Source organism: Neoarius graeffei, chromosome 23 (assembly GCF_027579695.1).
Source record: "Neoarius graeffei isolate fNeoGra1 chromosome 23, fNeoGra1.pri, whole genome shotgun sequence".
Lineage (NCBI taxonomy): Eukaryota > Metazoa > Chordata > Actinopteri > Siluriformes > Ariidae > Neoarius > Neoarius graeffei.
In genome coordinates this window covers 16,426,187-16,448,093 of record NC_083591.1, presented here as the reverse complement: position 1 = coordinate 16,448,093, position 21,907 = coordinate 16,426,187, and the positions used below count along the sequence as shown (strand labels likewise).

Below are 21,907 nucleotides of genomic sequence, written 5' to 3'. Positions count from 1 at the left end.
GAACATCTGCATAACCTAGAATGAAGACTAGGCGAGTTTCTTCAGAATATACCACTTGACATGTGTAACAGATCAAATTTAAATGTTTTGAATTCTTTACTCTGTTAAATGTAGCAGGAATATTTTACAGGAAGACGGATGCTAGCAGTGTGAGTTGTTAGAATGTTATCATAACTCCGGTTGTAGGAGGATCTGGCGATGCATGAAGGTGGTGTAGTGTGTGTGTATGTGTGTGTTCTGCAATGCTGGAATACACATATTTAATCTTCCTTAGGCATGTTTTATTTTTTTTCACTCTTTAGTTTCCTTGGTCAAGTGTATCCAGCTGCTCTTCTGCAAATACTAACAGCAGGGCTCCCGTCTTTTCCTTCTTTCCGTCCTATCCCATGTTTTCTGTGTTGTGTTGAACAGTCTGTGGGGAAAACTTGATCTGAAATAGCGCTTCATTTGTTTTTCATGTGGTTGTCCAAGAACGCAACCCTGCTTTTACACATTTTCTCAACTGGGATTTTGTCCTTTTTGAAGAAAAGTTTCAAGCTTGGTGAGGACATTTTGCTCCAGAATGTTGCCGCGACCTTTTTCAACATTGTTTTTAAGGTCACAGCCTTCTCAGAAAAGTGCTGATCTAGGATCTCTTCAGGCTTTTCATGTCCTAATAAATGGGATTAAACAGAGCTGAAAAGAACTAACTCCAGATAAGATGAATCCAGATAAGCACCCTCTGAGACAAACGATTATTTATTTATTTATTTATTTATTTATTTGGTCTTAGCTCACGCCTTGTTCTCACTTCTTCTTTTTTCTTTTTTTTTCCCAGCAGGTTTTCACTTTCACCGAAGAGCCTGTCAACACTAATATAATTCTCTGTCGCAAAGGCCGTTTGCAGTGTGAACACGAAATGTGCTGTATCACAAACGTACCAGTACATCTCGAAAAGCTCGTGACAGTTCCAGCTGGAACTGTCTCGTTTACTGAAATATTTTTTTTTATTCTTAACAACCTGTGAAGTTGTTCAGCTGGCGGCGTTGACAGTGAATGTTGTGTATGAGATTGAACATGGCTTGCTGGCAAAGAACATGTTTGAAAAGATTGTAAGAAAACTTTATGCATGATGGAGGGATGAATTGATGGGTTTAAGACCTGGAGAGCAGAAAACAAAGAATAAATAAGAAATGAAACACTTTAGGGTGTGCTGTTAGAGCATTATAATCACCTATATCTCGGTTTGTTTTATTGCTTTTCCACCACAGCACAAATTTTTTTTTTAATTAAAGGTAGAGTGCCTTTCAGATTTTTCATGTGTAGGTCATAAAAATAATTTTCCCTGACACCCAATTATTTTTGCTTAGTGAACCGAAAGCTACTGAATTCAAATCACAGACTTCCAATTTTATTAGGGTTTTTTTTTTTTAATAGGACAGTTAATGAATTTAGGGCCATCCTCCCTCAGTTCTCAATGGATTTCAGTTCTGATTGTTTTATTTGAAAGAACTAGACCTTCTGCACAACACTCATTGTATTGTCAATTTTTTGCTAACAAATTAGTAATTAGGTCAACTTCACACATTTTTTTCGGACTATAATTGTATCTCCTCTCTCATTTATCATGCCAATTCAGTTCTGATTGATGTTTTTGGTCGATCTTCCCTGGAGGAACAAAATTTTTAGTCCTTTTGTTGATTTTCCTGTTGTGAACAATTTGTCATGGAGGTTGGTCCTCTCTCACATCATCACATTTCAGTTCTGTTTGATGGTTTGGTCGTAATGGGTGTTTTGATGGCGGGCCAGATGAGCTACTACGTCCTTGACATTCTGGTTCCTTGCAAAATAGTGAATAGACTGTGAGGGTTAATATTTTGTCCTCACTTCACTTTTCCCAGCTCTCCCAGCTATTTAAAAAAAAAAAAACGACACCAAGCATCCAATCAAGGTCACTGGAGCGAAACACTGATGGAGGAATCAAGTATCAACCCGTCGCAGTGGCTACTCGTTGGTTATTTTTGGAACAAAGCCCTTTCTCTTTTGCTTTTAGAGAGCTTGGCGCTTGTATAGTCATAGTGTTTGGTAGTATGCAATTACTTGCAGGCAGGAGGAGGAAGGATCTGTGACAAGTGACACCCTGTCTTTCGCCCTGATGAGATGAGAACAGCGGCTGCCTGCTTTAATGAAATTAGACATCACACACACATGCACCCACCCACCCACCCACTTGCTTTTAGTGTCTTTCTCAGGATATATATGACGCAACCTTTTAGTGAACCAGTCCTATTCAGTGGCCTCCAGCTGATGAGACTGCTTTGATTAGATTTCAAGTCAAGAATTTGCATACCTGAACTACTTTGAAGGGCCATTTCATTTCAGCCTGTGCAAGTGTCCTATTGTATAGCTTCCAAGCGCTAATATAGATTTCCTCTCTTAAAAAGAGATCCCACTCAGAAATGACAACAATTAAGCACCTTTGATGGACCTAGAAAGTAAATGTTTGGAGTCTTTATTGCTTGATTCACTCTCAGAAAAGATTAAGACCCAATTTAAAGCTACTACTCTATAGTCTGTTCATTTGGCAGATGCTTTTATCCCAACGGACCTACAAAGTAAATGGGTGACACAGTGGTGTAGTGGTTAGCACGATTGCCTCACAGCAAGAAGGTTCTGGGTTCGAGCCCAGTGGCTGACGGGGGGGCTTTCTGCGTGGGTTTCCTCTGGGTGCTCCAGTTTCCCCCACAGTCCAAAGCCATGTGGTTAGGTTAACATGGGGCAGCCTTGGGCTGAAGTGCCCTTGAGCAAGGCACTTAATCCCCAACTACTCCTTGGGTGCTGTAGCATAGCTGCTCTGGGTATGTGTGTGTGCTCATTGCTCACTTGTGTGTGTTCACTGCTTCAGATGGGTTAAATGCAGAGGAGGAATTTCGCTGTGCTCAAGTGTACATGTGATAAATAAAGGTTTCTAAGTGAAATGCAAAGCTGAGAATTTCAGGGCTATGGCCGTGCCCAAGGACCCAACAGTGCATCTCTGGCAATCCTCGGATTCAATCTCACAACCTTCTGGTAGCTACTACAGAGCGTGAAGCTTCCTCTGCCCATTCAACCTCACCATTGTCACAAAGCAGTTTTCCAGCAATCTGAACGTCTTGATAAGAACCAGGCTATTCTGGGTGATGCCAGATAGAGGGATTATAAATCACTACTCTTCTACATACTATTTTTGTTTACAGTATACAGTTGAAGTGTGTGGAAAGGATAGATGATTTACATTGTGAATATGAAACCTGAGATGTGCACAAGATAGTTTTTATAATCGCAGCAGCAGTTCTTAAGTACAAGTTTAGATATTATCATGAGATTATCTCCTGAAGCAAACTGATTTTGGGAAGTACAAATCTTTAATGGTGCCTCCAGACTGAGAGACTTCGGCAGTTGTACAACTTTATTGCAAGCCACACTGTGTGACATGGATCTGATAAACTTGGGAACGACATCATGTTTGATGTATGTAAATGCCTACTGAATTATAGGCTACGACGTAAGAATAAAACATCAGCGTGTGTCATCAAATCTGTGCCACTATCATCGTCGCATCATTTCATGCTGCATTCCTCTTGGTTGGTGAGTAGATGTAGGTTGTAGCTACAGTGGCATCCTAAATTTCTTATGCTGTCAGAATTTTTATCTTTGGTTGCATGACCGTGACAACGGTTATCATTGAACCCCTCTCACAGTATGACCAAATTTTGAACCCATGACCAAAGATATCACCAAGTTTCTTTCTTGTTGGCCATCTTTCGTCTGGGAAAGCCCAGAATCACACAATGTATACCCGCCATAAGGCATCCATAACAACATTAGGTGTTAAGAATAGGTGTGAAAGCTCTGAGCTGCAAATGCATACAAGTCATATCTTTTCACCTTAGTCTCTTGTTTGTCACCCCTCTCTACACCTACACAGTTCTATTTTGTGTGTTCCACTGTTGTGTCTCCCCACCCTTGCGACTTCCTAAGGGGATCCACTCCAGTTTCGAAATTTTAAACAAAGGCTTGGACATCAGTCAGAGCCATTCAGACATCCAGGAAAGGAATTCTCCAGCTTCTTATAACCTAATCCTTCTTCCACATTTGTAGTGTATGTGTAATTTTGGAATTTTTTTTCCTGAATGATTTTTCTCCCTTATTTTACTCATTGCCATTTCCCACCCACAAATCCAGTCTCCTAATCTCCCTGTCACATGACAGCTAAACCAGTGAGTCAAGGATCATCACATGCTTCCTCCAGCATCTTTTTTTGAACTGCCATGCGACACTGGGGGCAGCATAACACACTCGGAGGAAAGTGCTATCCGCCCACTTCCGTATGCATGAGCTCACAGATGCCCAGGATTGGCTAGCATTGCTGTAATTGACAGGGCAATGCCACGCCTCCAAGACCACGGGCCAGTTTTGCTCTCTGAGGCTCCCTGCCACCCATGGCTATAGCATGGGTGGCACAGTGGTGTAGTGGTTAGCGCTGTCACCTCGCAGCAAGAAGGTTCTGGGTTTGAGCCCAGTGGCCGATGTGGGCCTTTCTGTGTGGAGTTTGCATGTTCTTCCCATATCTGTGTGGGGTTCCCCCACAGTTCAAAGACATGTGGTTAGGTTAACATGGAGCAGCAACTCTGAGGTTGGGCTGAAGTGCCCTTGAGCAAGGGCACCTACCCCACAACTGCTCCCCGGGCGCTGTAGCATAGCTGCTCACTGCTCTGGGTACGTGTGTGTATGCTCACTGTGGTTCACATGGGTTACATGCAGAGGTTAAAGTTCACTGTGCACTTAAGTCTGTGCTTGAGTGTACATGTGACAAAGATGCCAAGCACATGTGACAATGTGCTTGGCATCATTGGGATTTTAACTCAACAATCTCCAGATGATTGGGTAAATGCTTTTCTGTTGCGTGCCAATTGGGAGCCTCCACTGACAATAAATTTGATTACATTTCCTGGTTTAAAAAAAAATTGTTCAATTTAGACTCCTTTATAATGCAAGTCTCGAAGCAGCTGCTGAATTTCATTAGTCCATTCAGTCAATCAGTGAACAGAATTTTAAAAACTGACCTCCAAAGTTCATCCTTTCTGATATATAAATTTTTATTTTTATTTTTTTTGAAGAGGGAAACTTTGTGGTTAATTTGTAGGATCATAGCCAATGTTGCTCATGACATGTGAATACTACAAAAAAAAAAAAGTTACACTAAATCTATACCCCTAAAGGGTTCTTTGCTTTCTCAGAGGGGTTTACATGTCAGACAACTTTTGAGACTCTAAGTTCTCATAACTATCCAAAGATCTACTTAAAGGACACTTTTTTTGGGAAAAAAAAAAGGATAGGTAGAGTGATTCTTCTATGCAGGGATGATCTAAACACAACAGGTAATTTTTGCCACATGATCAGGATGTCATGTTCAATAGAATTAAACCTGTACTCTGTTCATTTGGATTTGAGGCCTGGCAGTCACTGTGTGTGTTTCCAGGGCCGTTGACAGCTTTGGCTGGGCCCGGAACAAAATAATCTGAGTGCCCCCCCCCCCCCCCCCCCCCCCACACACACACACACACACACATACGCGCGCACGCACATCGCCACACAGCAACCACCCACACCCAACCCCTCTTTTCACAGTCTCCATTCACTCCAACCATTAAATAACAGGTATTCCAAGCCCATTATAACAGTCAACCATTTTATTTCAACATTTCAACATATTTACAGTTTGAACATTTCCTTAGTCTGCAACTATTCAGGTGCGAAATGCAATGCGCCGGACTTTTGCTGTGGCAAAGTCGTCAATAAGGTCATTGAAGTCCAGCTTCTTTGCAAGTTCACGCTCTATAGAGAGCATAGCCAGCCCATTGAGCCTCTCCTGTGACATCTTTGAGCACAGGTAGTTGATAAACCAAAATGATTGTTTACAGGATGGAACTGGGCCTCAATGAGAACGGAGTTATGGCTTTCCCAAAATCTGAACATAGAAGCATCACCACTAGTGACGTGTACAGTGAGTTTTTCAGTGTATTTTTTTGTCTTGTTTTTCATAAACGTCCTTTCCGTACTCGATTTAGAATGTTACAAAAAAAATTGACACCCTCCCAACCACGTAACATTAGCCTATCTGACCTGGGGGATGACACGTTTATTACGGATAAACCAAAAGGATTACAACATTCCCTGGATATAGAACTGGACCGAGAAGATTTCAAAATCTTAACGTGTAAGCAACAACAATAAAACAGAGGTTGTTTTATTCATTTAGGGCTTATTAGGCCACTTTCATTAATTGCGCTTTTCATACAGGCCTATCATTTTTCACTTGAGCAAGGGAATTGTTTGAAGAGTATCCAGTCTAAGCGAAAGTTTAATGTTTTGCAACAGACTAACCTCAAAACACCCCATTTATAGCGCATTCGTTACATTAAACTCTATCTAGCTGGCAATTTCACATGCCGTCGTATCTACACGGGATGATTTCCAACAAAATAAGGTTTAATTAACAAGAGGCAGCGTTCCACGGGCTTTCAGCTAACCGGAGTCCAGCTCAGCGCAGCTCAGCAAGCATGCCTAAAACATTTGGATATGATTGCGGGCCAATGTGCTATTCTTTGCTTCATTGAGATATATGCAACACAGTGTTATTAAACCGATATGTTTATGAAATAATTCAATGCCCTGTGCATTTCAGTGTTCACTCAGTGTACCCTGCTATCCCCTACTTTATAATTATGAATGGCGCGTCGCGCGTGCTGGGGTTACATTACGGGGCTGGAAAAAAGTTATCTGTGTCTTACCTGGCTCAGTTGCTGCATCATCTGAATCTTTTCTAAAATATCTATGCAGTGAGCCCCTGAGGCTCTTGGCTTCTTCATCTCTTTTTCTCTTTTCTTTTCTTTGCTCCTGACTTGTGCATGTTGGCAAATGGGCTCGCACGCTTATTGTCGAAGCGTTATGATGGAATAGTGCCGTGTTATTTGGCGCCTTAATCAAAGACCAAACCATTTCTGCATTAGGGGTGGTAGGTGGGTTCTTGAATCTATTTTCGAAGACAATAAAGGCAAAAGAACCAGAAATCATTCATTGAATGCAAATATAGCACATTTTTCTCCCCCAAATCAACACATTTTGAAATGAAACAGAATGATTAATGGCATCTTCATGAGGGACCAGTTCTGGGCCCCCCCTCATGCCTGGGCCCGGGACAAAATACCCGGTTGTCCCCCCCTGTCGACGGCCCTGTGTGTTTCTGCTTGTACTTGTGTGTCCAAGTCTTTTTTAGGTCGGACTGAGCAAACCTTTCAGTGCTGAAAAGGCTCAGAGCACCTCAGCAAGGGTGCCAACCATCCATATCTCCGCTAGTAAATGGATTTGTCCTGATAAGATCAGCAGGCAGAACGCGTGAGATAGTGTGTACGGCTTTGTAGGTTCCCGAAGCATCGGCTCGATGAAGATCTCTTGGCCGGAGTGGTGCTTTATACATTCCGGAGACATTCTCAGCTTCCTGCTCTGGCAGGATATAAAGATGTCTCAGAGTCCTGGGTGCTTTTCTGAATCTATCTGCACTCTAATCACCATCCCACTGACAACACACACATACACGCTCCGTGCAGCCTTATCTTTAACCTTGTCCCTCAGTGTCCTTTCTCTCGCCTCTCTTCCTCTCCCACCCATGCTGCATTGTACTGATATACAGTACTGTGCAAAAGTTTTAGGCACAGGTACAGTGAGTGCAGTTTTATAAGGAAATGAGCTGTAGGTTTTACTGAGCATCTTGCAGAACCAGCCACAGTTCTTCTGGACACTGTCACACTCGCTTCTTAATTTTGCACCAAAACACAGTAGCCTTCATTATGTTTCCTTTCTTTTTTTTAATCTGAAAAGTGGTCCCTTCTGTAATATGCAGCTCAGATACAAACGTTTTTTTCTGTACCATTTAATTTTGTGCTGGAAAATGAACAAATGTTTACTGACTCAATAATGCAGAAGTCATAAAATCTATAGCAACATTTTTCTTTATAAGGCTTTATACAGACATGCTGACCTGATCCTCATCTCATCTCATTATCTGTAGCCGCTTTATCCTGTTCTACAGGGTCGCAGGCAAGCTGGAGCCTATCCCAGCTGACTATGGGCGAAAGGCGGGGTACACCCTGGACAAGTCGCCAGGTCATCACAGGGCTGACACATAGACACAGACAACCATTCACACTCACATTCACACCTACGGTCAATTTAGAGTCACCAGTTAACCTAACCTGCATGTCTTTGGACTGTGGGGGAAACCGGAGCACCTGGAGGAAACCCACGCGGACACGGGGAGAACATGCAAACTCCGCACAGAAAGGCCCTCGCCGGCCACGGGGCTCGAACCCAGACCTTCTTGCTGTGAGGCGACAGCGCTAACCACTACACCACCGTGCCGCCTGACCTGATCCTAGTTTCTTAAAATATGTAAGTCATGGTCGCACAAGACGATCCCAGTCGAGTGAAATTAAGTACTTCAACACCTTTTTGTAAAACCGTTACTATTCAGTCCTCTTTTTTCAATCACAGTGCTAAACTCTGGAACCTCATATGCAAATTAGCTCCACCTATTAATTTCCTTAGTTTAAAGTGTTTCAAGGTTTTTGTTACTAATGTGTCCAAGGATCAGTTAATTAATGTTTTTGATACTGACGGGGCCTTGCTCGTGGAGCCTCTGTCGTAATTGTGGTTGCCATTGGGACAATGGATTTTACTTGTGCTTCACTTTTGCCCAAGTCCTTCGAGATTTCGGCCCGTGCGAGCGGAATCCCGTAGGCATAGAGTGTGGATACATAAAGAAACCCATTGAGTCGTTTTCGGATAGTTTCAGTCCTGTGCATACCTGCCACCATACCAGTGTTGGTAATTACCAGTCATACACACCACCTAGTAGCCAGTAGCCATAGAGTGTAGATACATAAAGAAACCCATCAAGTTGTTTTCTGATGGTTTCGGTCCTGTGCATGCCTGCCACCACAGGAAACCCAAGAACTAGTGAAGTAGAGTAGTAGTTAGGACAGTATAGTAGTGAGTAACTTGTCACTGTTGTTGCCTGGCGTTTTGTACAACATAAGAAAACAGTATAGTAACTATAACAGTAAAGAAATAAATCAAGAGAGGCTGGCTGTGATATAAGAAAATTCTACAACCCAGAAACAGATGGGAGCTCCGCTTTTAGGCAGTGCCTAAATCTAAATATTAATGTTTTAGGACAGAGGTGCTTTGCATGGGACTCTAGGTCCTGTTTGCACCTACCCTTTTGGACCTTACTTTTTCCATTTTTGTTTTCTTTCTTTTTTCTTTTTTTGTGGTTTTATTGTATTTGCATGTCTTGTAAATTTGTAGCTTCTTTTTTGAAGGCCAATAAAGCTGTAAAAAAAAAAAAAGTTTGTATGGGAAAAAAAGGGTGCCTAAGACTTTTGCACAGTACTGTGTGTGTATGTGTACTTTTTAATTAATTAATTTATTTATTTACAACTCAGATTCCAAAAAAGTTGGGACAAAGTACAAATTGTAAATAAAAATGGAATGCAATAATTTACAAATCTCAAAAACTGATATTGTATTCACAATAGAACATAGACAACATATCAAATGTCAGAAGTGAGACATTTTGAAATTTCATGCCAAATACTGGCTCATTTGAAATTTCATGACAGCAACACATCTCAAAAAAGTTGGGACAGGGGCAATAAGAGGCAGGAAAAGTTAAAAGGTACAAAAAAGGAACAGCTGGCGGACCAACTTGCAACTCATTAGGTCAATTGGCAATAGGTCATTAACATGACTGGGTATAAAAAGAGCATCTTGGAGTGGCAGCGGCTCTCAGAAGTAAAGATGGGAAGGGGATCACCAATCCCCCTAATTCTGCGCCGACAAATAGTGGAGCAATATCAGAAAGGAGTTTGACAATTTAAAATTGCAAAGAGTTTGAACATATCATCATCTACAGTGCATAATATCATCAAAAGATTCAGAGAATCTGAAAGAATCTCTGTGCGTAAGGGTCAAGGCCGGAAAACCATACTGGGTGCCCGTGATCTTCAGGCCCTTAGACGGCACTGCGTCACATACAGGCTTGCTTCTGTATTGGAAATCACAAAATGGGCTCAGGAATATTTCCAGAGAACATTATCTGTGAACACAATTCACCGTGCCATCCGCCGTTGCCAGCTAAAACTCTATAGTTCAAAGAAGAAGCCGTATCTAAACATGATCCAGAAGCGCAGACATCTTCTCTGGGCCAAGGCTCATTTCAAATGGACTGTGGCAAAGTGGAAAACTGTTCTGTGGTCAGACGAATCAAAATTTGAAGTTCTTTATGGAAATCAGGGATGCCGTGTCATTCGGACTAAAGAGGAGAAGGACGACCCAAGTTGTTATCAGCGCTCAGTTCAGAAGCCTGCATCTCTGATGGTATGGGGTTGCATTAGTGCGTGTGGCATGGGCAGCTTACACATCTGGAAAGACACCATCAATGCTGAAAGGTATATCCAGGTTCTAGAGCAACATATGCTCCCATCCAGATGACGTCTCTTTCAGGGAAGACCTTGCATTTTCTAATATGACAATGCCAAACCACATACTGCATCAATTACAGCATCATGGCTGCGTAGAAGAAGGGTCCGGGTACTGAACTGGCCAGCCTGCAGTCCAGATCTTTCACCCATAGAAAACATTTGGTGCATCATAAAATGGAAGATACGACAAAAAAGACCTAAGACAGTTGAGCAACTAGAATCCTACATTAGACAAGAATGGGTTAACATTCCTATCCCTAAACTTGAGCAACTTGTCTCCTCAGTCCCCAGACATTTACAGACTGTTGTAAAGAGAAAAGGGGGTGTCTCACAGTGGTAAACATGGCCTTGTCCCAACTTTTTTGAGATGTGTTGTTGTCATGAAATTTAAAATCACCTAATTTTTCTCTTTAAATGATACATTTTCTCAGTTTAAACATTTGATATGTCATCTATGTTCTATTCTGAATAACATATGGAATTTTGAAACTTCCACATCGTTGCATTCCATTTTTATTTACAATTTGTACTTTGTCCCAACTTTTTTGGAATCGGGGTTGTATTTATTTATTGGTCAGTCTATGACATTTCCTGAGTGGCACATTCTTTGTGTACTTTAGACCCACTGCTGCTAACACGCAACCATAAAGTTAAAGGTTCTGTCTTTAAACCTTCATTGTCCATTTTTGAACTGCAGAGATCTTATCAGAGGCATTATCTTGTGGTATTCAGTTTTAAACTTAAAATCAGTCCAGAGCAGGGATTTGCTGGTTCTTACCAGTTCTAACATTTTCCCTATCCGAGTGTTTTGTCAGTGCAAATCTGTACGTGAGTATCATCATGTAATCACATTTATCACACACCTTTAATTCACTGGGTGATGGCACAGAATAATTGCTATGTCCTCTGTACAAACATATCCGAATCTTTCAGAAGAAGCTATTGTCTGAAAGTCGTTGATAAAAGACCAGATGTTCTGGTTCGCCTTGATCTGTGGAAGGAGTGTCTGAAGTTGAGAGTAGGCTCGCAGCTCATCAACTGTCTATCTTAGCTGAATACTTAGCTGGCCTCAAGCCTTAGACTACTGTAGGTTGCAGTCTGATTGGCTGTTCCCTTTTCCGTATGAGGTTTCCAGTGTCAGTCAAGTGGATTCTTCCTGTGAAAGCAGACAGTTCTTGACCACAAAAGGGCCAGATTCTCTCATGGAAGCTAGATGTTTTGGTTATGAGACCAGCCTTGACCATGCAAATCTGGGTGTAAAGAATCAGTAGGGTTCATGCGGGCCCTGATGGTTTAAATTTGAATTTAAACCTAGACCAGCTATGGTATTCTGGTAGTGTATTCTCAGTTTCTATAGATTTAATATTATAAGTACTCTGTGAGAACAAAAAAAAAAAAAAAACACCTCATGGATAAAAGTATTTGAAAATAATTAAATGAAAAACCATTGGTGCTGTTGTGCTGGGCAAGGTACTTTTTTTTTTTTGCCATGGTTTGGCACCACTTGTCCTCTTTGAGAGGTGCGTCACTGCAAATACAATACAAGTTCTTGAAGACTAATTACATTCGTCCTATGATGAAACATTTCTATCCAAATAGGCTTGGTCTCTTCTTGGATGACACCAGCCCATCCACAGTTTTGGGTTTTTTTGGATCACTCTGCACAACCATCATCAAAACACCAATTGAGAGAAAACCTTTTGGAAGAATGGTGCTCATCCTTCCAATCGAGCTCCAGTTGAGACTTCTATGCCAAGGTGCATTCTAGTGGATTTTGGTGGACTGGGACATCTCTGGTAGTCTGGGTGTGATAATGACGTAGCAAAACAGGAACGCATTACGGGTACCGGTGGTTGTGTTTTGTGCCAGGATGTAGGTTGGATCTTTCTGGAGCTTACACAAGTCTTAACAAGCTCAATGCTTTCTAGACAGGGGAGAGGAAAGTCCCTACTGAAACAGCAAAAACAGTGGCTTTCACTCCCATGAACCATAATCTGCTACTAAGATCAGTTGTGAAACATTAGGTTTAGTATTGGTATTAAAAAATGCAGTATATACAATCAAGCTGTTCATTTTAGCTATTCCTCCAATAGAACAAATGTTTTTGGAGTTGCACTTGAGTGAAAATAGAAACATGTACTATTTGCACAGATTTAGTTACTGCCAATGTCTACTCTCTAGCTCAGTCTCCCTTGTCACCAGATTGAGTGGTGAGGGCTAAAACGTTTATTCACTGCAGTGGGCTACTGTTACTGGTTTTTATCACGCAAAGTCTAATGTTACCTAGCTTACTAGCAATTATAGCTATGGGTTTATTTTTCCTTTCTGAAAATTATCCATGTATTTTGGTATCATTATTGTTATTTTTTTCTGAGGGAAGGAATGTCTAAATATTTTACGCATCAGGCTACACAGGTTATTATCTCTTTGGCCAAATGGTTAGCGACTTCAATTTCTCCATCTCAGGTTGATGGGGGCCAGAAGAGCAGCAGCATTTGGCTGCGGGTGCACTTTTCTTCCTGCAATCACTGTCCGTTTGTCTGCTGATTTATTCATGTCAGCATTTAATAGAGGTCAGGCAGGAGTTACTGGAGCTACTGTGAAAATATCTCGACGCGCTCAGTGGTGATTAACTCTTTTTCACAAATTTATTTTGAACCTCTTGCTTTATATCTGTTATTGGGGACTCTTTTGGGACTACTGTAGTCAGCATCAATCCAATATCAAACTGTGCATTTCAACCATTTTGCTAAATGGGGTAAGGTCTTAAGTAGTTTACAACAATAATAATAATAATAATAATAATAATAATAATAATAATTTATGTCTTGTGTATTCCAAAAAAATCTCAAAAAAGAAAAAATATATTAATTTATATAGTCAAGTAATTAAGTTCCCTCATTAAGACAAATAATAAGTCAAACATTTAAATCAAAAAGAAAAGTTTTAAGTTGGCTTTTGAAGCTTTCTATATCTCTTAAGATATAGAAATGGCAACTCAGGAACCACATTAAAAAAAAACAAAACTCAAAGGGCAGTTGGTAGAATGCATACCTCCACCCAACCATGTCAAGCTGTACACCAAATTTCATCCAAATCCATTCACTGCCTTTTGAGTTGTGTTGAGAACAGAGAAAAAAATCCTGGATCCACATACATATCCAGATTTGCATGAAAATCTACTCAATTGTTCCTTGGCCCATGGCTCGCCTTTCCTCCAAATTTCATCAAAATCTGTTCACTACTTTTTGAGTTACGTTGGGAACAGTTGAACAAATAGAAGTGAAAACATAACCTCCTCCAGTAAAGCTACATTACATTACATTAATGGCATTTAGCAGACACTCTTATCCAGAGTGATATACAGCATCCCCAGTGCAGCCTGGGAAGCAGTTGGTGGGTAGGTGCCTTGCTCAAGGGTGCTTCAGCCATTCCTGCTGGTCCAGGGAATCAAACTGGAGACCTTTTGGTTCCAAAGCTGCTTCTTTAACCATTAGGCCATGGCTTCCCCAAATTGGCAAAAGTAACAAAAAAACAAAACAAAAACAAAACCCAACCTTGTATAGTTAATAGTAAGATATCTAGTAAAATTGTTCTTATACATAATTTAAAGCTCCAATGAAAGCATGTAGTATTAAATTATTCAAATATCTTATTGAGTTTCCTATAACAAGAGGTTTATGATTTATTCCCCAGTAAAATTATGGTAGCATCATGGAGTTTAACAAACTCTAGTTATCTTAAAATACTATACAGTATGGTGTTAATTTGTTTCATCAAATGGGATTTAAATATAGGATACTATTTGATAAAACCTATATTACAGTCAAAGTAAAAAGTATGTGAACCCTTTGGAGTTATCTGGTTTTCTGCATGAATTGGTAATATAAAGTGATCTGATCTTCATCCAAGTCACAGGTACTGATGTACACAATGAGCTTCAGCCAATAACACACACATTCTACTTTTTCATAACTTGATTATACAAATGCATTCAACATTCACAGTAGTGGTGGAAAAAGTAAGTGAACCTTTGGATTTAATAATTGGTTGACCCTCCCTTTGGCAGCAATGACCTCAATCAGGCGCTTCCTGTACCGTAGCTGCAGATCAGACCTGCACATCGTGCAGGGGGAATTTTAGCCCATTCTTCCCTGCAGAACTGCCTTAACTCTTCCATATTCTTAGGTTGTCTTCTGTGTATGGCTGTCTTCAAGTCATTCTACAGCATCTCAATAGGATTGAGATCTGGGCTCTGACTAGGCCACTCCAAAAGGTGGATTTTGTTCTTCTGAAACCATTGTGCTGTGGATTTGCTGCGATGTTTGGGGTCATTATCCTATTGCATCACCCAGCCTCTTCTGAGCTTCAGTTGACGGACAGACACCCTCACATTATCCTGGAGAATTTGTTGATAAATTAGGGAATTCATTTTCCCCTCAATGATGGCAAGCTGTCCAGGCCCTGACACAGCAAAGCAGGCCCAAATCATGATGTTCCCTCCACCATACTTTACTGTAGAGATGATGTTTTGATGTTGATATGCAGTGCCCTTTTTATACCAAATGGAGTTCTGCTTGTTCCTCCCAAATAGTTCAGTTTTGGTTTCATCACTTCACAAAACATTTTCCCAGTACCACTGTGGAGTGTCCAAGTGCTGTTTTGCAAAATTCAGGCATGCAGCAATGTTCTTTTTTGACAGCAGTGGCTTCCTTCTTGGTGTCCTGCCATGGACTCCTTTCTTGTTCAATGTTTTGCGTATTGTTTAATCTTGAACAAAGATGTTAGCCAGTTCTAATGACATCTTCAAGTCTTTTGCTGTCACTCTAGGGTTTTTCTTTACCTCATTAATGATTTTGTGTTGTGGTTTTGGGGTCATCTTGGCAGGGCTCCCACTTCTTGGCAGAGTAGCCACGATACCTAATTGTCTCCATTTATAGACAACTTGCCTGACAGTAGACTGATGAATACCTAAACTCTTTGAGTTGACTTTGTAACCCTTTCCAGCCTTATGCAAGTTAACAATTATTGATCTTAGGTCTTCAGATAGCTCTTTTGTGCGAGGCATGATTCCCATCTGGATATGCTTCTTGTCAAAAGTTCAAACTCAAACTTTTCAGGGTTTTTTATCAATCAGATTAATTCTAGGCCACACCTCTGAACTCGTTTCATTAAATGGAACCCAGGTGTGCTAAATTCTGACTGCAATGAGCTTTTTAAAAAGTCATTAGCTTAGGGTTCACTTGCTTTTTCCAACCTTCAGTTTCACAGTTTGAATGATTTATTCAATATGGTCAAACATTCTTTGAAAATCTGTGTATCTTTAGTTATAGGAGACTGTCTTTGTTCATTATTGTGACTTACATGAAGATATGACCATGTTTTATATGGGAATTAGACATAAATATAGAAAATTCCAGGGGGTTCACAAACTTTTTACTTTGACTGTTGATTTGATCCTAAATCCCTGGTATATGTTCTCTCTCTCTCTCTCTCTCTCTCTCTCTAGTATTGTTTGGCAGCTCAGATATGAAAGTTCTGCTTATATTAAAATGTGTTGGGGCCAGAGTGAAGGCCTTAGATAGCCAAAATAGTAGAGGTAAAAAAATAGCAAATAAAATCGCAGTTCTCCTGTTGAATATTGCCAACCTTGGCAAACAACTATTTCCTTTTTTCTCTTTCCAGGCAGCAGCAGAATATGTGAAAACTCGTCTGCCCGAGGTCCTGAAGCAGCATCTACAGAATTATGAGAAAGAGAAGGAGAACAGTCTTTTATCTTATCGATCCATCCTGGAGCAGCAGATCCTCAATGTGGATAAGGAGATTCTGGAGAAGTTGTCTGCCACCTATGATGAAGCAGGTGAGATGTTCTGTCAAGGAGTTTGGGTGGGGATGGAAAGGGTCAAATTTTGGGTAGGGAGCATGTAAACATGTCCAACTTAGGAAAAACTTGTATACGTATTCTGGTGTAGCTGGAAAAAGATGAACAAGACTTTACTTGTAAAATTAGCTTGCATGGATCATTAGATGGAGAGTTTACACAAAGTGTATTTGGTTTTCTGATTATGTTTTATGGAGTACATTTGAGATGATAGTAGATTGTTTGCATCACCATGCTTGGATCCCAGAATTCTTCTTCCACACCTTGTACAGTTAGTAGGATTGGTTTTGGTCAAAGGTATCCTTCAGTTTCTCTTAGGTTCTTTAGACTAGACATACGCTGATCCATTTTCAAGGAAATGGATCAAGCAGATGTAGTGGGTACATCCAGGTTGTTGTAGGATCAATAGGAACCACAGAATAACCACAGGAAGCTAGATAAATATAATCAAAATGCATGTGCAAAAATCGATCTGTTGGCCTAGCTTTGCTAGGATTTGTATCAACAGTTAGAATGGTCACGCCCCAAACAATTTACTGATTTGAGTGTTTGGGGATGGTGGCATCTGAACCTTCTTCACAGTAAGAAGGTTCTGGGTTCGAGCCCAGTGGCCATTGGGGGTCTTAATGTGTGGAGTTTGCATGTTCTCCCTGTGTCTGTGTGGGTTTCCTCCAGGTACTCCGGTTTCCCCCACAGTCCAAAGACATGCAGGTTAGATTAATTGGTGGTTCTAAATTGACCGTAGGTGTGAATGTGAGTGTGAATGGTTGTTTGTCTCTGTGTCAGCCCTGCGATGATCTGGCAACTCGCCCATCGTCAGCTGGGATAGTCTCCAGCTTGCTCATGACCCTGCACAGAATAAGCAGTTACGGATAATGGATGGATGAAGTGTTTGGGGGTGGCTGGTGGAGTTTGGAAAGGACAATGGTGCATGACCATATACGCAACTCAAAGCACAAAGGAAGCTCATTACAGAGAAGCAGCCAGCCTAGTTCTTGCCAACAGGAAGGCTACAGGAACTTGAATAACTACTCTTTACATCCACGGTGAGCAGAAAAGCATCTCAGAATGCACAAAAACCTTGAGGCTGAGGATGAGATACAGCAGAAGAAGACTGCATGAGGTTCCAGTCCTGGCAGCCATAAACAGGAAGTTGAGGCTACAGTGGGGACAGGTTCACACAAACTGGACAGTTGAAGATTGGACAAACATCACCTGCTTTATTACCCCCTCAATCTTCTACTGTTCAATATTGTTTTAGCGGTTGCTGGTGTGAATGTAGGGTTGGAGAATGAGAGTCTCCTCTTTGTCAACATATGCTTCCTCATCTCATCTCATTATCTCTAGCCGCTTTATCCTTCTACAGGGTCGCAGGCAAGCTGGAGCCTATCCCAGCTGACTACGGGCGAAAGGCGGGGTACACCCTGGACAAGTCGCCAGGTCATCACAGGGCTGACACATAGACACAGACAACCATTCACACTCACATTCACACCTATGGTCAATTTAGAGTCACCAGTTAACCTAACCTGCATGTCTTTGGACTGTGGGGGAAACCGGAGCACCCGGAGGAAACCCACGCGGACACGGGGAGAACATGCAAACTCCACACAGAAAGGCCCTCGCCGGCCACGGGGCTCGAACCTGGACCTTATTGTGAGGCGACAGCGCTAACCACTACACCACCGTGCTGCCCCATATGCTTCCTGTACTATTTAAATAAAGGTTTATCTTTCTGTGGCATCTCATAATTGTCCAACAATTGCTCTGGAGCAAGGGAGAGATACAGAGAATGGGAAAGTTGTTATTTCTTCCTTCATTATCCCCAATGAGGTCACTGTAGTTGGAGTACAGGACATATGATCATCTTTAATCATGGATGTAGTATTTCCTGTTTATCAGATCGGGTTTCTAATTGGCTGGCGTTGGTGAAATAGAATGTCACTCTGTGATTATCTTTGCACACTACTTGTTACATCATACCCTAAGTATACAGTATGTGGTGAAACCAAAATTCGACATTGTTGTTTAAAACTAACAAAGTTTTAGGACTGACTTTACACCCTGACTTGAGATCAAACTGGTGCAACTGGCTGCTCTGTTTCAACACAGAAATGAGAGCAAATTGTTGAGCATTGCTGTTTTAGTATAACAGTTAACAGTAACATAAAATTGGTCACGATATGAACCATTGACTATGAAAGCCTTTCTGTGAGCATACAGTACTGTGCAAAAGTCTTAGGCACCCTATAATTAATTTTTTTTAATACAGACTTTGTTATAGATTTCTATTTTATGACTTCTACATTATCAAGTCAGTACAAAAATTTTAGAGTCCAAATGTTCGTGTTTTTCCAGCACAAAATTAAATGTTACAGAAAACAAATGTTTGTATCCCAGCAGCATATTGCATAAGAGAGCACTTTTCAGATTAAAAAAGAAGCCATAATGAAGGCTACTGGGTTTTGGTGTAAAATTACCATAAGAAGCGAGTGTGACAAAGTGTCCGGAAGAACTGTGGCTGGTTCTGTAAGACGCTCAGTAAAACCTACAGCTCATTTCCTTATAAAACTGCACACATTGGACCTGAGACGACTTTTTTTTTTTTAAAGCAAAGGGTTGTCTCACACCAAATATTGACTGTTTCATTTATTATGGCTTACTGATAACTGTTTATAGTATTTTTTTTTTATTTTATGTATGTATGTATTTATTTATTTTAAACGTTGAAACATTTCATTATTTTTAAGCCATTTTTGGTCGACAGCATTACTTTACATGTGCCTAAGACTTTTGCACAGTACTATATGAGTGATTCCACGCTTATGGGTACTGAAATGGGGACATGAACTTATTTTTAAAAATTCACCTAAAACCATTTCTTTTTTTACCATCAGGTCACAAAACATGTAATCTTTAATGAATGATATGTTAAAAGATAACTTTAATTTTCTGAGATGTAATAAAAACATATTTATATGCCAAAGTCAAGCCTATGAGTTCCAAAATGATGTCTGTTACATTACTTCTGTTACGATTGTCCATCTCGCGTCTGTTACAAATTAATTACCATCTAGCTATATACCATGTTAATCTTATTGAAAGAATGTGTATGTTTATTCTACTACACATGTTTATTAATTATATTTGCTAAAACATCACCTTCCTATGTTTCAAAAAGTAATTCTACATTGTTAAAATTGAGAATATATATGTCCACAACACTTCTGTTACGTTCTGACTTTGGCATATAAATATGTTTTTATTACATCTCAGAAAATTAAAGTTCTCTTTTAACATATCATTCATTAAAGATTACATGTTTTGTGACCTGATGGTAAAAAAAGAAATGATTTTAGGTGAATTTTTAAAAATAAGTTCATGTCCCCATTTCAGTACCCATAAGCGTGGAATCACTCATATATTAATTAATTTTCCACCTGAAAATGAAAAGCTCTTATGTATAGTATCTAATGGTTGCTCTTTTACATTTACTGATGACCCCCACTCCCTCTTCAAATCGTAAAAATACTGTACACATTCCACCTTTCATTCAAATCATTGAAAAGTTGCACATTTTTGGGGATGAGGCACTTGGCGGCTGCCCTAGATATGCACACAGACATGAAGTGTTTTATTCATCTGTGCCACTTTCCCCCAAAATCACTGATGCTTTATTGATGATGAGATCAAGCGAGGAACAGAAGGTTGAAAAATTCACAGTGGCAGACACTCCATCATTCCTCAGTCCTCTCTCATTTTTGAATTCCATAACTATTACTGTCTACCCTTTCAGGTCTCCCCTCCTCCTCCCTTTTAATCTTATTTTCTTATCCCTACGTGTCCGGTTGTGATGCTCCTAATATGAACGTTGGATTTTGCAATCTGTTCCTTCTCTAAGTGATTTTGACCATGATGTTGGTTGTTGGTGCCAGATAAGCTGCTTTGAGTATTTCAGAAAGTGCTGATCTTCTAGGATGTTCCTGAAGACAAGAAAAAATATACAAAACAAAAAAAAAGTTTAAAAACACAGTTTTGCCATTATCTCTTGTTACTCTGAATGTCAAATCAGTCTCCTGTCGTGAGTCGTGGCTCAGGTGGATAAGGCGCAATACCATAAATCCAGGGACCTGGGTTCGATTCAGATCCGAGGTCATTTCCCGATCCCTCTCTCTCTCCTGCTCATTTCCTGTCTCTACACTGTCCTATCCAATAACGGTGAAAAAGCCCAAAAAATATCTTTAAATTTTCATGTTAGTGATTAATCACAATTGAATTGAAATAAGACTATTTTTATTCAACAAAGATGTGGCACAAACTGCAAAAACAATCTTGAAAATTGCAACAAAGGGGCAATACAATACAGAGCTGCTCAGAGCTCAAACCAATAAAGTGCAAGCTCAACACCTGAGAAAGACATTTAGCCTAAATAAGAAAAGTGCTCATTCATTAAATTATTTAAAAAAATAGATCTCCAAGCTATTAACCTGACTACTGAGAACCACTGGAACATTCACAATAGAGAGAGAGATTGAGGGAGAGAAGAGAGAGCTCTGCAAAACATAATTTTTCTCTTTGCACACTTTTGAACTGAATGTTTTCTGGCTCTGCCTCTCAGATGTGTATAATTCCGGTATTGCCTTCTCTGTAAAATGTCTGCGACCAGGCAACTCATATTTGGGATCGAGTGTGTTTAGTAATTTTTGGAAGCCTGGTTTTTCCACTATACTAACTGGGATCATGTCTTTGGGAATGAAGTTAGTGATTGCATCCGTTATAGCTCTCCATCTCTGACTCGTTTTCTCATATGGGGTGGCTTTGGAGAATGAGGCCGCTATGGTCATTTGTTTAGCTCGTGTGTGTGTGTGTGGGGGGGGGGGGGGGGGGGGTTTAGCTCGTGGGCAAGTAGTTCGGAGTTTAAGAGACTCTTCATACTGTACCGGGTGAGTTTTAGGTGATGGAACATATTTGTCGTGCTGCTGCCTTTCGTGATGACAGGTTTTTTTGCACACTTTACAAACTGGCATTAATGTTCCACGTCCTCCTCGCGATATCCAAAAAATGCCAGATGACTGACCCCTTACTAGTTATTTTAGGAACCAATTTGTCCGCTTCCATTTTTAATTTGTCGCTGAAATTGACAGAGCTTACACGGTAGCCCATGCAGCACCAGCGATTGCACGAACTGAGTCAGCGCTGTAAACCGAAACTAGGAAATCTTCCCGCCGGCAGTGTTGCCAGATACTGCTGACGTTTTCCAGCCCAAAATATGTTCAAAACCCGCCAAAATGCACTTAAAACCGCCCAATTGGACGGGAAACCGCCCAATCTGGCAACACAACCGAAACTAGAAAATCTTCCCGGAAGTTCCTTTCAGCACCGAGATGTCACCCGGGATTGGTTGGCGAGTGCGTGACGTTATTGTTTTCTTTACCCTTAGGCAGCCTCTCACGTTACTGCCTGA

At 40.6% G+C, this 21,907-nt stretch overlaps 1 protein-coding gene across 2 annotated transcripts in view; it reads left to right on the top strand.

Moving 5' to 3' along the window:
* The window catches only part of ppm1lb (protein phosphatase, Mg2+/Mn2+ dependent, 1Lb), a 208,111-nt gene that overhangs the window by 153,447 nt on the left and 32,757 nt on the right, over positions 1-21,907 (top strand). For both annotated transcript variants that reach the window (XM_060905850.1, XM_060905851.1), the window contains exon 2: positions 16,248-16,422. In XM_060905850.1, the coding sequence (XP_060761833.1) occupies positions 16,248-16,422 (175 nt within the window). The remainder of the gene's footprint in view (positions 1-16,247; positions 16,423-21,907) is intronic.